Consider the following 15,145-nt stretch of genomic DNA (forward strand, 5'->3'; position numbering starts at 1 on the left):
AAACTTTCCAGTTACAAAGAGCCTTAATTTCCTCAACACTGCCACACTACATTCCTAGACAGAATCCCAAGGGATGTTATTTTGGTATATGCAGTTTAGGTTTCCTTGCTGATCTACTGTACTGATATCCTACCAACATGGAGTAACACTGTAAAACACTCCATGACCCCTTCTGATCCCCCCTCCCGCCCCAGTTATTCACCCTCTGCTCATGAATCTATCAAGCAAAATGTAGTTAAATCATTTTTCTTCTCTGCTTCCTTCATTCCTGTCTGTAATGACACCCATTTAATACCTTTTAGGTCACGTCTCTACTTTTCACTCACTGATTTCTTTTTTAGGAATCCTACCCTTAGTACTGATTTCAACATATACAACATTTCTGAAAATTCGAGATGTGAAATTCACTCTGGATTGAATATCAATCTCCCCAAACAAGAAAATGCCTCTAACTTGCCACTTCTGGAACACGAACAGTGGTAATTTGTGTTAATAATGACCCTGAGGTACTTCAAACTTCCAAAGAAGCTTCTGAATCAAAGGAATATTCAATTATACACCATACAGTTTTAAAGTTAAATGTCTTTACAATACCCTAAATCTTTAGAAATGGCAATCCGTATGCCATAATATATGACAAACCTTGCTACTGTTTGATCAATACACTTTCACCAACCCATTCCACCTAAGAGTAAGGTCAAATCAGAAATTGCTTAAACACTGACATGATCCATTAAAATTATCACAGCTTCCTCTGTATGGTCCACCCCTCTCAATCTGGCATGTCCGGTGCTCAGCTTTATAAAAACTTTCCAAACGATTCTAAGAGAAACTCCTTCTCTTCTCTTGCAACTACCATTGCAAATATTGGCAGAAATCAGCCTATACAACTGTGGTTCTCATCTCTGCCTGTGCACTGCTGGGGTACCTTTGTGAAAATACAGGCTTTTAAAGTATAGATTCCAAGGCCCTCCAAGGTCTAATGGATCCTAATCTGTTATGGTAGTAGCCAAATATCTCCTCAGGTGATTCCAATGCATAGCAAAAGTTTGGCTTTATAATCTTAGGGATCTTAAGAGCTGGTGCTCTCAGTGTTTCCAACAGGTCACCAAAGAACCAACATACGGGTGCAGCCTTTAGGTGGGACCCACAAGGCTAAAGAGTGGCCAAGAGGGTGTGGTCCACCTACATACTCCTTTCTGTAATGTGGAAATCATGGGGTTGGAAGGATCCTCTACCCCAAGAAAGAGATTAGGGCGAAGTACAGAAAATAGCTTCCTAAGGATATAGACCTAGCAGTACTACTCAGCTGCCTGAATCACAACACCCGTTACAATCAACTAAGAGTCATCAGCCTACCCGATTCTCCTCAGAGTTGAATACATTACACTAGAAATCAGAGCTCTCAAAGGACCCTAGCTTTTCATCAAGAGGCCCCAGTGGTTCAAGAATATCTTTTCTCCACTTTCAATAAGCTGAACGGCAAAGTCCCAAAGTAAAGCAAAGTAATTAGTGAGAGGAGCCTTCTGATCATTACCAGAGAAGTCTGAAGAAAACTGCACAAATTTTGCCATCAATGAGATCTGCCTTCAAAACTTTTCTCCACCAGTTAGTTACCAGCGACATCAGATTACTTAACCTCTCTAAACCCATTTCATCCATAAAATAACCACAAAATCTTATGAAAATTTAAGTGAGACAATATTTGCAAAAACAGAGTTTTCAATATAGTTGTCTTTCCTCTTCACTAATTTCTACATGCCTCTTCTATACCACTCTCGTTTAATCTTACATACTAATAGTTAATACATACCTCTGTTAGTCCTTACCTTGATTTATTGCTATTACATTATGAAAAACATATGAGAACACTTTAATTTTGTTCCTCCAAAACTAACATGAAGTTTAAACTTAGCTTACTGACAACCCATTGAAAACCCATCAGGGCCTAGATTCATACTCACTTCTTCAGGACAGAATTTCTTCTTTTTTATGCTCAGGTACTGATTCTACTAGGGCAACAGCTCCCAAACTTTAAAAAAGGTTAAGAATTGCTGAGGAGCTTGTTTAAAATACAGATCCCACCTCCCACCAACATTGTCATAATTGATAACAAGCAAGGATTCTCACAGGCTGCTAATGGCAACAGGTAAAACACTGCTAGGAAACAACACTGACAGCTTGCCAAAGTATGACCCCACAAGTTATTTACTGGTTGCAAAAGGGAAAAAATATATACCTTTATACAGAAAACTCTGGCAGTCAGAATCTTAACCAAGAGATAAACCTCAGCATCACTGACAGTGCAACAAACCAGGTACCATGTGCCTATTGACAGGATGCAAAAAGGTAGTAAGTAGGAAGCAGTACTTTGGCAAAAATACATATCTTGAATAAAATCAAGCCCCTAGACAGCTGCACCTTGAAGCTTACCCAAAAAACACAGAGCGCAGATGATACTTGGAAAAAACAGTTAGGCAATCCAAAATATAGAACATGTAAGACATGGCCTAGAGTCTGCAAAAGTCAATGTCATGAGTGGAAAAAAAAAAAGTAAGAAAAGTTTTCTAGAGTAACAGAAATGAAAGCAATCCATTAATTATGATTACATCTCTATTTGGAGGGGGAAAAACCTATAAAAGAAATTGTTGGGGACAAATGGGCAAATGTGAATATAAGCAGCTATTAGATGATTCTATAAAATTATGGAATCATTGAATTACTGTTAATTTTCTTGGATAATGGTATTACAGCTATGTAGAATTATTCCAATTATTTAGTATTTGAAGTACAGAGAGGTGCCACCTCATAGTATGTTAGATACACAAACATATGCCAAAAATATCTATGTTCATTACTGAAACCAGGTAGATGTTAACAGGTGTTCAATATACTATTCTTTCTATCTCTCTCTGTATCCTTAAAAGTTTCCATAATGAAGACTTAAGAAAAATACACATTCCCTGGCCCAAATCCATAAGACTCTAATTCCTTAAGCCTGCAGTAGGCCCATAAATCTGCATTCAAGTAGCCCCGGGACCTATCCTAAAATGCAAGATGTTCTCTGACCACTCTAAGAGACACAGCTGAAGAGAGAAAGTAGAGTGTGTCTGGTAGAGCTTGAGTTCTTAGTTCCATGCCAGGTCTATTTTACTGGCAGTCTTCCCAAGCCATGGATTTGGTCTCATCCCCACTTTTGCCATCTTGCTTCATGTGTCCAGTATACTTAAGATGGACTAAAAAGGGGGCATAATAGTGAAAGAGATTTCTATTTCATGTAAATATGAGTCCTTGAGAGCATCTCCTCAGGGTAAACAATAATTATCAACTCAACCTCCCAAGAGTGCTGTAAAGAAATCTTGTTTACCTTTCTGTGAACTGAATATTCAAATTTCTTCCTAGAAATGGGTAATGAGCACACAGTCTATAGTCTACAAATTGATAACCAAAATAAAACAGAAATGGCATCCTCACAATAAAAAAAGACCAAAGTACTGCATTCAAAAGTTTTCACTACAACAAACTAAAAAGCTTTTGTACAAACAAATGGGACTACATCAAACTGAAAGGCTTTTACACAGCAGTGGAAATGAGCAACAAAATGAAAAGGCAATGGGAGAAAATAGTCAGAAATGATATACACAGTAAGGGGTTAACATGTGAACTATATAAGGAACTCATAATCATAACTCAGTATTTAAAAACTAGTAATAAACAAACGCTCCAATTAAAAACTGGACAGAGCGGAGCACCTGGGTGGCTCAGATGGTTGAGCATCTGACTTTTGATTTCACTCAGGTCATGAGATCAAGCCCCACTGTTAAGCTCTGCTCTAAGTGTGGAGCCTGATGGAGATTGTCTCCCTCTCTGCCCACCTCTCCCTCCCTCCCTCCTTCTCTCTCTCTCTCTGGCTCTCGCTCTCGCTCTTTAAAAATAAAAAAAAGGGAGGGGAAGGGGGAGGACAGACGACCTGAACAGACATTTTCCCTAAGACACACAGATGGCCAACAGGCAATGAAAAGATGATCAATTTCACTAACCATCAGGAAAATGCAAATCAAAACCACAACAAAATATCACCTTACACCTGTTAGAAATAACAAGTATGGCAAGGATGTGGAGAAAAGGGAATCCTTGTATCCTTGTGCATTGTAAGTATTACGATTGTAAATTGGTGCAGCTACTGTGGAAAACAGTATGGAGGTTCCTCAAAAAATTTAAAATAGAACTATCATACAATCCAGCAATTCCAGTTCCAGGTATTTATCCAAAGAAAACAAAAAAAAAAACACTTTGAAAAGACACATGCACCCCTATGTTCATTATAGCAATATTTACAATAGCCAAGATACGGAACCAACCTAAGTATCCAACAATAGATGAATGGAAAAACAAAGATGTGGCATATTACCCAGCCATACAGAAGGAAATCTTGGGGTGCCTGGCTGGCTCAGTCAGAAGAGCGTACGACTCTTGATCTCGGGATCATGAGTTTGAGCCCTAGGCTGGGTGTAGAGATTGAATGACTGATGAAATAAATAAATAAAACTTAACTTTAAATTTGTTTTAAAAATGAAATCTTGCCATTTGCAACAACATGGATAGGCCTATGAGGTACCATGCTAAGTGAATGAAGTAAGTCAGTGATTTCACTTATATGTGGAATCTAAAAAACAAAAGAGAAAAAAAACCCAGACACAGAGAATAAACTGATGGTTGCCAGAGGGGAGAGGGAGAGGGGTGTGGTGATGGATGAAATAGGTGAAGAGGATTAAGAGGCACGATCTTCCAGTTATAAAATAAGTATGACACAGATATGTAATATACAGCAGAGATATTACATTTATGTTGTATACCTGAAATTAATGAAATATCCTATGTCAATTATTCGTCAATTTAAAAAGTTATTTTAAAAACTGGTATTTCAAGGTAAAAGTGATACATGAAACTTTGTTAGCAATATGTAAAATATGTTAGGAATATAGTGGTTCCTTTTAAAATGGATAAAAAACAATGTAATATAGGAAGATATATACATATTAGACATACAGAAAAGAAATATCTAAAGTTGAATCTTATGTAGAAATGTATCAATATCAATGTAACAATATTCACTGAGTCCTCCAAGCAAAACAGGGAAATACAACTAGAACCAAAAAAGTACCTATACCTTAATCTAAGAATACCAAAACCAAAATTCACTTAGAATGATTTCCCAAACAGCTCACAACTGACACAGAAGCTACCATTAAAAAAACAATAATTACGAACACTAACTTTTCAAAGTTAGAAAATACATATCAAATAATAAATTGCAGTAGGTGATTTTGAAGTTCCTCCTCAATAAAGAAATTAATCTTAATAAACAATCCAGGAAAACCTCCAAAATACAGAACTTGGATACATGCATTGCTTTAGCTTAATCTAATGGTGAGAAAATTTAAAACTGAAGACTACAAAAAATGAACTTTAAAAGATGTGAATTTTGGCTGAAATTGCAAATTCACAAAATTAGCTAATAAACCAGCATTACCACATTTCTTAGAAAGTCTAATCTGCTATAAATTTTAACATTAACTACAGAGAGATAAAAATGCCTCTACAGGCAGCAAAGTTATTGAAAATAATGAGAATGTGTCAGTACATGCAAATAACACATGGTAAAATTTCAAAGCAGTTCCTGGGAAACCTATACATTTTAAAATATTTTAATTGCTCAAACTAGAGCATGAAAATGGTTTCTTTAAAACTTCAGAGTGTTAATACCTATCAGCATAATAAGCTTTTTTAAAACTGAAGAGACCTTAAAAATCATTAACTTTATCTCATTTGATAAATATGAGACAACTAAAGCCAGAGATTTTTTTTGTAAGTTGCAGAATGATAAAACAGACTTCTTACTCCAATATAGTGTTCCCTGTATACCATACTATATATGTCCTGTCCTTAGAAAAAAAATTTTTTTTAAAAAGATCTCCAATAACAGTAAGTAGTGAATTGTCTTTAGGCAAATATAAAAAGTAACTGAATTTTTTAAATGAGATTGTGGATTTATGACATTTAAAAAGAATTTTAACTTGTTCAGAAACAAATAAGAAATCCAGAATTCTAACTAGAAAAAATCAGGTAAACAACATCATGGGAAGTAAACTAAAGTTTTGGCATAAACTTGCTTGCAGAAGTAACACCATAAAGCTACCAGCCCAGGGTGAAAATGGCAATACATAAGACATGGATTATTTTTGAATCCCATAGAATCTTTGCAATCTCACAGTATCTTTGCAATAGTACAGAATTTATCAGTTGCAGAAGCCTAACTAAATGACCTTTGGATAAAGTTTGCAAAATCGAAGCACATATTGTTAAGAGACAGAAATGAACTGCCTGTGACTTCTGACATGTGCCTTCTAGATTTTCAGAATGCCAGGTTTCTGTAACATAGAGTTTAATGCTTTGTTTCTGAATCATTCTGGAAATACTATCCTTCATCACTAGTTGCAATGTTATTCAATGCATGCCATTTTTTTCATCACCTTCCCTTGAAAAGTTACCATAAATGTCAAGTTTTACTGTTTTATTCTTTCAAAAATGAGAAACAACTTTCAGAGAGGCTCTCTTGATAGTCACTCTCCTTGAGAAAGTAACTCTTTATCTAAATATATAACTTCTACTAATCATGGATTTCTATGATTTTTCAGGTGGTAGTAGGGGGAAAGGAATTACTACATAAGACAGTTAATGTTGTGGTATCTGACTTTCTTTTTTCGATGGTATCAAAGGGTCTTGCCCACTGCAAAATTACAAAATTATTATTTTATATTTTCTTTTAGGTTTAATATGTAATGTAGAGATCAATTCCTCTCAACCAGATAGGCATTTGCCCCAATATCATTTGTTAAATTACCCTTTTCCCCTTCATGGATTAAATGCTTTACTATCTGCTAAATTCCCATAAACCTGTCTATTACCTCACTCCTTATTCTGCTTCACTACCTGTTTGCCTAATTTCTCTGCCAGCCACACACTGTTCTAATTATTGACACTTTACAGCACATCCATTTTCTGATAAGTCTCAACATTTTTTCAACAAGATTTTTTTGATTATGCAAAAACATTTACTTTTCTCAATTTTTCTCATTTCCCCTCAAAAAAATCCCACTGACTTGTTTTTGAAACAGAATTCCATTAAATTTATGGATAAAATGTAATGTATTTTTAAAATATTTGGATTCCCATCTAGTAATAAGAAGACATGTAAAGCCCCCTACACACACACACACACACACACACGTATACAATCTTCATTTGACAGTGACTAGTACTCTGGCCCCATACGAATGAAATTTCCTTATTTGTAAGGGGTAAAGTTCCCATTCTTTTTTTTTTTTTTAATATTTTTATTTATTTCCAGGAGAAAGAGAGAGAGACAGCGTGAGCAGGGGAGGGTCAGAGAGAGAGGGAGATACAGACTCTGAAATAGGCTCCAGGCTCTGAGCTGGCAGTCAGCACAGAGCCCGACACGGGGCTCGAACCCACGAACCGCGGAGATCATGACCTGAGGGAAAGTCAGACACTTAACCGACTAAGTCACCCGGGCGCCCCGTAAAGTTTCCATTCTTAAATCACAAACTCTTAGAGCTAGAGGAACATTATAGATCACTTAGTCGAATACCCCTTTAAGCCCAGTTATGTTTACCCCAAGCCTACTTGAGATTCATTTTAAAGTTAAACGTAATATACCTTTTATATGCAACATAATTATAAAAGTACTGTCTGAATCACACAAAAGCAAAGAAGTGGTCTACATTTATTTAAGAGTACTTTCAATTTAGAAATCCTTTTAAAGAGGACCCATACTCGGCTCAAAGGAGAAAAAAAAAACAAAAAACAAGAGTACCTTAAGTGCCTATACCAGCAACAGCTCCATGTACTTTTTTAGGTACTGTTTCCAAGGTAAAGTCTTTTTGTTAAGCTGGGTCCAGGAACCAAACTTCATAGTACCACATCATTCCATTCTCAACTGTTCCATCATTTATTAAGAACACAAATCCAACAAACACTCTCCAAATGAACAAGCTGAAACAATTCTAAAAGTGTTTCTCAAGCCTGGCTGCCCATGTAATCATCTGTGGAGCTTCTAAAAGTAAAGTTGCTTGTGTCCCACTCTGGGACCTTAAGCATTTTCTTTTTTGTTTTTTAAAGCTGTAATAGGTTCTATCCTCAGCCAGAGTTAATAAGAACCAACATTCTAAAAGATTCAACAAGAACAAAGACCCTTAAAATGTCAAGTGTCCCTATATATTTGAGGGGTGGTGAAGGAGTAATGAAAAAAGCATCTTCACCAGCCCGGCGACATTTGCTGCTGATTAAAAGGGCTGTGTTCCCTATATTATGCCAGTCTTAAAACAGGACAAAGTGCAGAACACACGAAGCTTTTAACTGTTCATAGATGGATAGGGCTATATGATACGTGAAACACCTTTTTTTCCTCCCTTGAAGGTAACCTCCACCCCACATCATCTCCTAAGAGAAAAGACTCCTAAGAGAAAAGACGGCTGATACTCACTTTACAAATGGCAAACATTAAGATTCTACATAAATTCTTCTTCTGTTTTGTGAGAAAGAAAGCTGTAAACAAACCCATAAAAACAAATAGGGAAATTAATGATTGGCTGCGATATCATGACATTAGATGAAATGTCAAAGAACTGTTGCTTGTGACTGCAGAGAACTGCTGAAATCCTAAACACCCTCTAAACGTAGCACAAAAGTAGAGGAAGGCCGATACACTGAAGGAAAACACATACAACAATGCAAATACGCAAATTAAATCAAACTGTTTCTAAGCTGTAACCCTCTAAGAAAATGATCACACTTCCTAATAACACTTTTACTAAACTGAATCCTGACTCATATTCTTGTTACGAGTGACTCATACGCCTTCTATCCTTGGGGAAAGCACCTGAAAAACAGAGAAAATAAAGCTACACTGTTAGGTTACATGTTAAGGACTTAGTGAGAGTAAAGCATGCATGAAGTAGACCCTAATCACACACCAAAACTCTGCAAAAGGAGGTTCATGAAACCAAATCATCCCACAGACAACTATTCTTCCATGCTCCGATTCTGGCCTAGCCAAAAATATTTTCTTATATTCTGTAAAGTCATTTGGTGAAAGAGCTATCAAGTATTTTGTCTCGACAGGAAAGGCATCACACATAGAAGTTTATCACGCTGCTATCAAGAGAAACTAAATTCTCTTAAATTAGCACTGAGATCTGTTCAAGCAAGAGTCCAATAATTTCACATTAAAAAAAAGGCATGTGAAGAGACAGGTATTCATAGTTTAATGAAATCAGTGCTAACAATGTACAACTTTACCAATATGTTTCTTAGAAATGTAGCCCAAATCAGTGATATAATTCTGAGGACTTACCCTTTTTGTCACATGGCCACATGAAATAGCAAACTTTAAGTAGCAAACATAATTAAAGGAACAACTGTAACCCCAAAAATCTGCAGTAAACTCTGAGGCGATGTATGTTTATACCCACTAATTCATAATTGTTTGCCCAGAAACTAAACCAAAAAAAAAGGTAAAAACCTCTCTCTAAAGCTTTTCATATGAATTATTTGCATACAGGCCATGTGCCTAGCAGGTAGTAAAGAGGAGACCCTGCCCCTGGAATATTTCTAACAAAACAAGCTTACTGAAAAAAAATTAAAATTAATAAAATCCTTCATCCGCAAATACTTCTTTTGAAGTTCAGCTACTCTGGAATAAATAACTTAGCTGAATTAACATATCTTTTAGCACTTTATACTTTCAAAACTTTATGAAATACTTAGACACATATTCCAATCTTGAAAAAAGATTTCAACATAGTGAAATCACAGGCATCTTTCTGAAATATATATACCACTGCAAATCTTGAAGAGTGCAAGAAAGAACTGGAAAAGAAACATACTACCCTACTTTAAACAACTACAAAAGCCTAAAATTACACTTAAAATGTACTTTTTACTTTGTTCCAAAGTAGGGACTTCTTTGCCCACATGCAATCAAGATTGCGGTCAATGGGGGGGAAATTGCTCTAAAAAAATTTGTGAAGCTGAACTCTCAATTCCATTATGTACCAAAAGCTTACCACTAATAAATACGTAGGATGGATTACATTGGAAACAATTCTCCCAGGAACTTCGCATGACACCAAAATTCTGATTGTTTTCACTTAGGAGTCAAAGACAGGGAAAGACAGAGGCCTTGCTTTGGCTTGCTCAGAAACCTAGTTATTAAATACATGCTGTTTCTTTTTACTAGTCTTTCAAAATCTTCCTCTCCCCAGTACTGCCTGTCCCTCTCCCCCTTTCATTCTTTTGCATCTTAGCAACCTGCAGGAAATCAAAAAAAAAGTATACCCATATCAAACACACTATCTTTGATTCAAGATGGATTTGGGAGTTCAGGGATGTTTTTAGATTTAGATTTCAAATTCAAAACCTATTTCAAAATTTTTCTTCACCCCACACTACCCTCAAAACTGCTAAAAATTAATCAGTCATCATTTTGTTGCTGTTTTATCCCTTTCTTAAAAACTTATCAGCAGAAAACCAATTATTTGCAGACGAGTAAGGCTGGGAAAAAAGGTTGCTAGGTTCAATCCAGGAACACCAGTAAACAAGCCTAGAAGTACCAGAAAAATCAGGAACCACTCACAGGTCTCCCATCCTGAATCTGCGTATAAATTCTACAGGACAAAGTTCTTGCAGTCGCTTTCATGATTTGACTTAATTCAATCCCATGCTTTCTGAAACATCTTTATTTACAACTATAGAGAGAGATCTGGACAAACAATTCAAAAGACAATGAACTCTACTGTCAGTTAACCTAAGTACATTTCAGTTAACTAAATTACAGAGTACCTAAAACCTCCTACTAGGTGCAGGACTCAGGGCTATCTAGGCAAAATGTCTTCTCACTGAGCTCTGTGTAATTTAGCTTCAGTTAAGATTTGATTTTCTTGCAAATGTTTACCTACACTCACAGTTTCCAGAATACACTCAAGCTTTTAAGTTGGAAGGCACAGATTTACTAAGATTTTAATGGTATCATTTACTTAGTTAAGTCAGTTAAGGTGGGTAGCAAAAAGAACACCTGCAAGTGGTTTGCGAGGTAGTCACCAGGCACAGGGGAAATTTACAAAAGAGGAAAGGGCCGCAGGGCCAAGCTTGGGCTTGTGTAAACATAAATCACCTACGCACTGGCCTAGGTATCAAAAAACAATGTTCCTCCAGAATAGGTGTCCAGGTGGCTAATTGACTTTCTGGAGGCGAGAGTTAAAAAACAAACGCTTACAGCCATCATATACTACACAATTTTACCTGTCACCAAGAAAAGGGTACGTCTAATCTAGCAAAAAAAAAAAAAAAAAAAAAAGTCATTTTTTCCTTCAACGAGGGCAGCGGTTTGGAGTCAATTTGCAGGGGATGGGATTGCAGGGGGGAGGAGGCATGGAATAAAGGAGTGTTAAAAGGAGAGGCAGAGAGGGGTTTTTTGCACAGGGCCCCACACAGGCCACTGCGGAGAGAAGACGGGGGAAGAGGGGAAGATGTCTCACCGGGGGACAAAACCGAATGCAAAACCAGCTTAGAAGAAAGAAGGTTCCCCCCCCCCAGGAGGCGAGCTGGGGTGCAGATAAAAAGCGCTAGTGGCTGGTTACCTTGGGAAACAGGGGAAAGGGACAACGGAAATAAGAGGTCCAGAGAGATGTGAGGGAAGGAAAGGATGAGGCAGGGTCTCCGTTAAGTGCGAACCAGGGAAGAAGCCAGACAAACAGCGGGACTGGGGCCTCCCAGGGCCAAAAGGCGTGGCCAGGGATCCAGATCAAACGATGGTCTTTTTGAGACGCCCGGGGAAGTGCGCGGCAAACCCCTACTTCAAGACCCCGGGCCAGACCCGTCCGAGGGGCCCAACTGCAAGTCACCTCGAGGGCAGAAAGGGCTCGGGAGGGCTCCGGCCTCGCCCGCGGGGCCCTCCGCAGGGCCGGCTGCCCGGGCCCCCGCCCCCACCCCCGCAGTGCTCTTACCTCCACACCTGCCCCATCTGCAGCAGGTGGATGACCGACTGCCAGATCCACACGGAGAGGCGGCACAGGCGCTGCGCCCCCGGCGTGGCCGAGGCCCCCGGGCCGCCGCGGGCCGCGCCGTGGCCGTAGCCAGCCCCCATCATGGGGGGCCCCCGGCTGCTGAGCCCCTCCACGGCGCCCAGCCCGCCGCCCGTGTAGTCCTGCACGAACCAGCGGAAGCTCAGGCTCTGCACCAGCAGCGACGGCACCAGCACGAAGAAGAGGGTCAGCCCGAAGAAGCCGTAGTCCCCCTTGCGGTAGTAGTCGAGGGCCAGCCACAGGTCGGTGCCCACGTCCCCGAAGAAGACCAGCAGCGCCAGCACGATCCACAGGCAGTCGAGCCACGGCCGCTCCACCTGCGGCGGCGGCGGTTGCGGCCGAGCGGCAGGCGTCGGGGGGTGGTGGTCGGCGCCGGCGGCCCCGGGCGGCTGCAGCGGCTGGTCCCCCCCGTCGGCGGCGGCGGCGCTGCGGCGCGGCTTCTTGCCCAGGAGGGAGCGCAGGCAGGCGGAGCGGCAGCCCCAGTAGCACGAGGAGGTGTTGCAGCAGTGGCAGATGTGCAGCGAGCTGCTCTCGCCGGGCTCACTGCCGTCGCCGCCGCCGCCGCAGCCGCCTCCCCCGGGCTCCCCGTCCTCCTCGCCGCCGCTGCCCACTGCCTCGTCCAGGTTGTGCAGCTGGGCGAAGCCCACCCCCACGCCACCGCCATCGGATTTCGCCGCCATCTTGACTCTCTTCCCAGCTCCGGAGGTTGGGGGGGGAGGGACGGGTGGGGGGGGGAAGAAGGCAGGGAACGGGGAGGGGGGGAAACGAATGGAGAGGAAGGGGGGCGGGGAGGAAGCGGGGGAGCAAACGAACGAGGGGGGAGTGGGCCAGGGAACCCCCTCCGCTTCCGGGTAGTTGGCGTCACTTCCGGGCGAGCCCCCCAATCGCACGGCGCCCGCAGCTCCCCAGCCCTACCCTCCCGGCCAAGATGGCCGCCCTCCTGTGCCTCAGCTGCTGGGCGGGGGACCGGGGGGTTCTCCCCGCCAGGGCTCCCCTTCCCCTCTTCCGTTGACCCCGAAACCCATCAGGTTGACCCCTCGGCGTTTCTGAATCCCGCTGGGCCGAGTGATGCGGTCCAAAGTGATCCCTGGAGGGGGCAGTGCCAGACGTTTTGGGGTCCCCTTCCTCAGCGTCGCAGCTCACAGCTTTCCTCCTGGAGAAACGCCCCCTAACACCCTCCCGGCTGCTGGCAAAGGGGCGGGACCTCTGAGGGAAGGGGCGGAGCTAGTGCAAAGCAGGTGATTACGTGTCACTTCCGGGAGATAGGATGACCTCATTGAGTAGTTAGGCACCCCCCCCCCCATCAAAATGGCTGTGTCTCACCTCTTTGGTTGTTTTTTTTCTTTCTTTCAAAATTCTCTCTTATTCTTTTCTTATTTTGAGGGTCTTGAGAAATTGCATAAATCAGTTTAGATTCCCACACACAACTGATTGATTCTCACTTGTATCTGGACACCTCTTTCTGTTGACCCCCTGATTTTCTTGTCACTGACAACTTTGCCATCTTTAGTAATAAAGTTTTCACCATTCCCTTAAGAAAAATCCAAAGTCCATTTAAAAGTCAACCTATTGCACCTTGACTGTTAGAGCAAAGGTTGAATTGGCATTAATGACCTTGAATGAATTTTCTTCATCATTGAATGTATTTTTACCAACTTTTTTAAAGTATGTGATTTTTAAATTATGTGACCTTAATTTGAAAAATTCAGAACTAGCCAGAGTTTAAGGTGTATCAATTACTTGTTCAAGCTATTTGAATGTGTGAAGATTGCCTTTTGGAAATTTTTTGGTGCTAAAACTCTGTCAGTAAACATAGCTTTAAATGAGTGAAAATGCTATCAATGTGCTATATCATTAAAATATGTGGAGGGTACACTACTTAATTTTAACAAATTACAAAAGTGAAGCAGCACTGAATGGATTTGAATTACAATGATCTTCTAGTGAAAGTACATTTGAAGCCAGACAAAGCAAGCTACACAGTTACACTTGTTACTGATCAAGTGAAAGAAACATTTTGAGATTAAAAAAGGGGGAAAAAATGTTTTAAACCTTGAATTCTCTCCTTGACCTCCCCAGAATTTTGTGACTCATTTTTCTGATCCTGTCTACGTCTCTCTTCAGTAAAACCTAATAATACTGTAATTTTCTTTGGAATGCTGAGGACAAATTAGGTAATATTTGCACTAAAGTTCTGTTGAAGAAAGGTGCCTATTAAATCTTAAGGATTATTTTGAGGTATATAATATTTAACACTATAGCACCTAGTTAATTGGGGGTGGCAAGGCAAACAAGGATTCCATATTTTAGGACACAACTTTTCGTGAGTATGCCAAAGCAAATCCTATAAAGACTTTACAGAAAATACTCCTAGAAAATTTTTACCCCAGCCATTGGGGAGGAGGTAAGGGGAAAGAGAAGAGAAGTAATTCCAAAATCTACTTTTAGAAACAAGTCACATAACTCTATCCTTTGATTTCATACCACAGTTTAAGCCTCTTTGTTCCTATGCTATCAAAACTTATAGCCAACAGGTAAGGATATTTCCTCATATAAATGACCTCTCTTTCTTTCTTTACTGAATTTGAATTAATAACATTTTAGAAAAACAGCTTGAAGTGTAAATTAGGACTACCTAAATTTGGATCCCAGTTCCACTGAAATAATAATGTGAATGATAAAAAAAACAACATAGGCCCAAAATGGCATGACTTAGGCCACGTCACCAAACCAGGGCTTAATACCTCACTGTGGTTTCAACCTTGCCCAGAAATGTAGTCTTAACCAGTCAGTCAGGAATTTTCTGAGCAGCACCAATGGGGTAATTTGTCACATAGGCCCTTTTCATTCCCCGAAGGAAGAGGAGGTAATTTACCTAATAAGAACCCCTATCCTTGCAGCTAAGGGAAGTTGACCTTGTCTGGCACAACTCTTTATTTCCTTTTGCTGGCAACTTTCTTGCCCCACCATCCTTCCTATGA

General features: G+C 40.3%; 1 protein-coding gene across 1 annotated transcript in view; it reads right to left on the reverse strand.

The window, feature by feature from the left end:
* XKR6 (XK related 6) overlaps positions 1–13,351 on the reverse strand; it is a 311,416-nt gene extending 298,065 nt beyond the window's left edge. Inside the window, exon 1 of the mRNA XM_039222643.1 lies at positions 12,087–13,351. Within this exon, the coding sequence (XP_039078574.1) occupies positions 12,087–12,844 (758 nt within the window). The 5' untranslated portion in view covers positions 12,845–13,351. The remainder of the gene's footprint in view (positions 1–12,086) is intronic.
* Between the last annotated feature and the right edge of the window lie 1,794 nt (positions 13,352–15,145).

The sequence above is a fragment of the Hyaena hyaena genome, unplaced genomic scaffold (assembly GCF_003009895.1).
Source record: "Hyaena hyaena isolate Hyena2069 unplaced genomic scaffold, ASM300989v1 scaffold_1169, whole genome shotgun sequence".
Taxonomy (NCBI): Eukaryota; Metazoa; Chordata; class Mammalia; order Carnivora; family Hyaenidae; genus Hyaena; species Hyaena hyaena.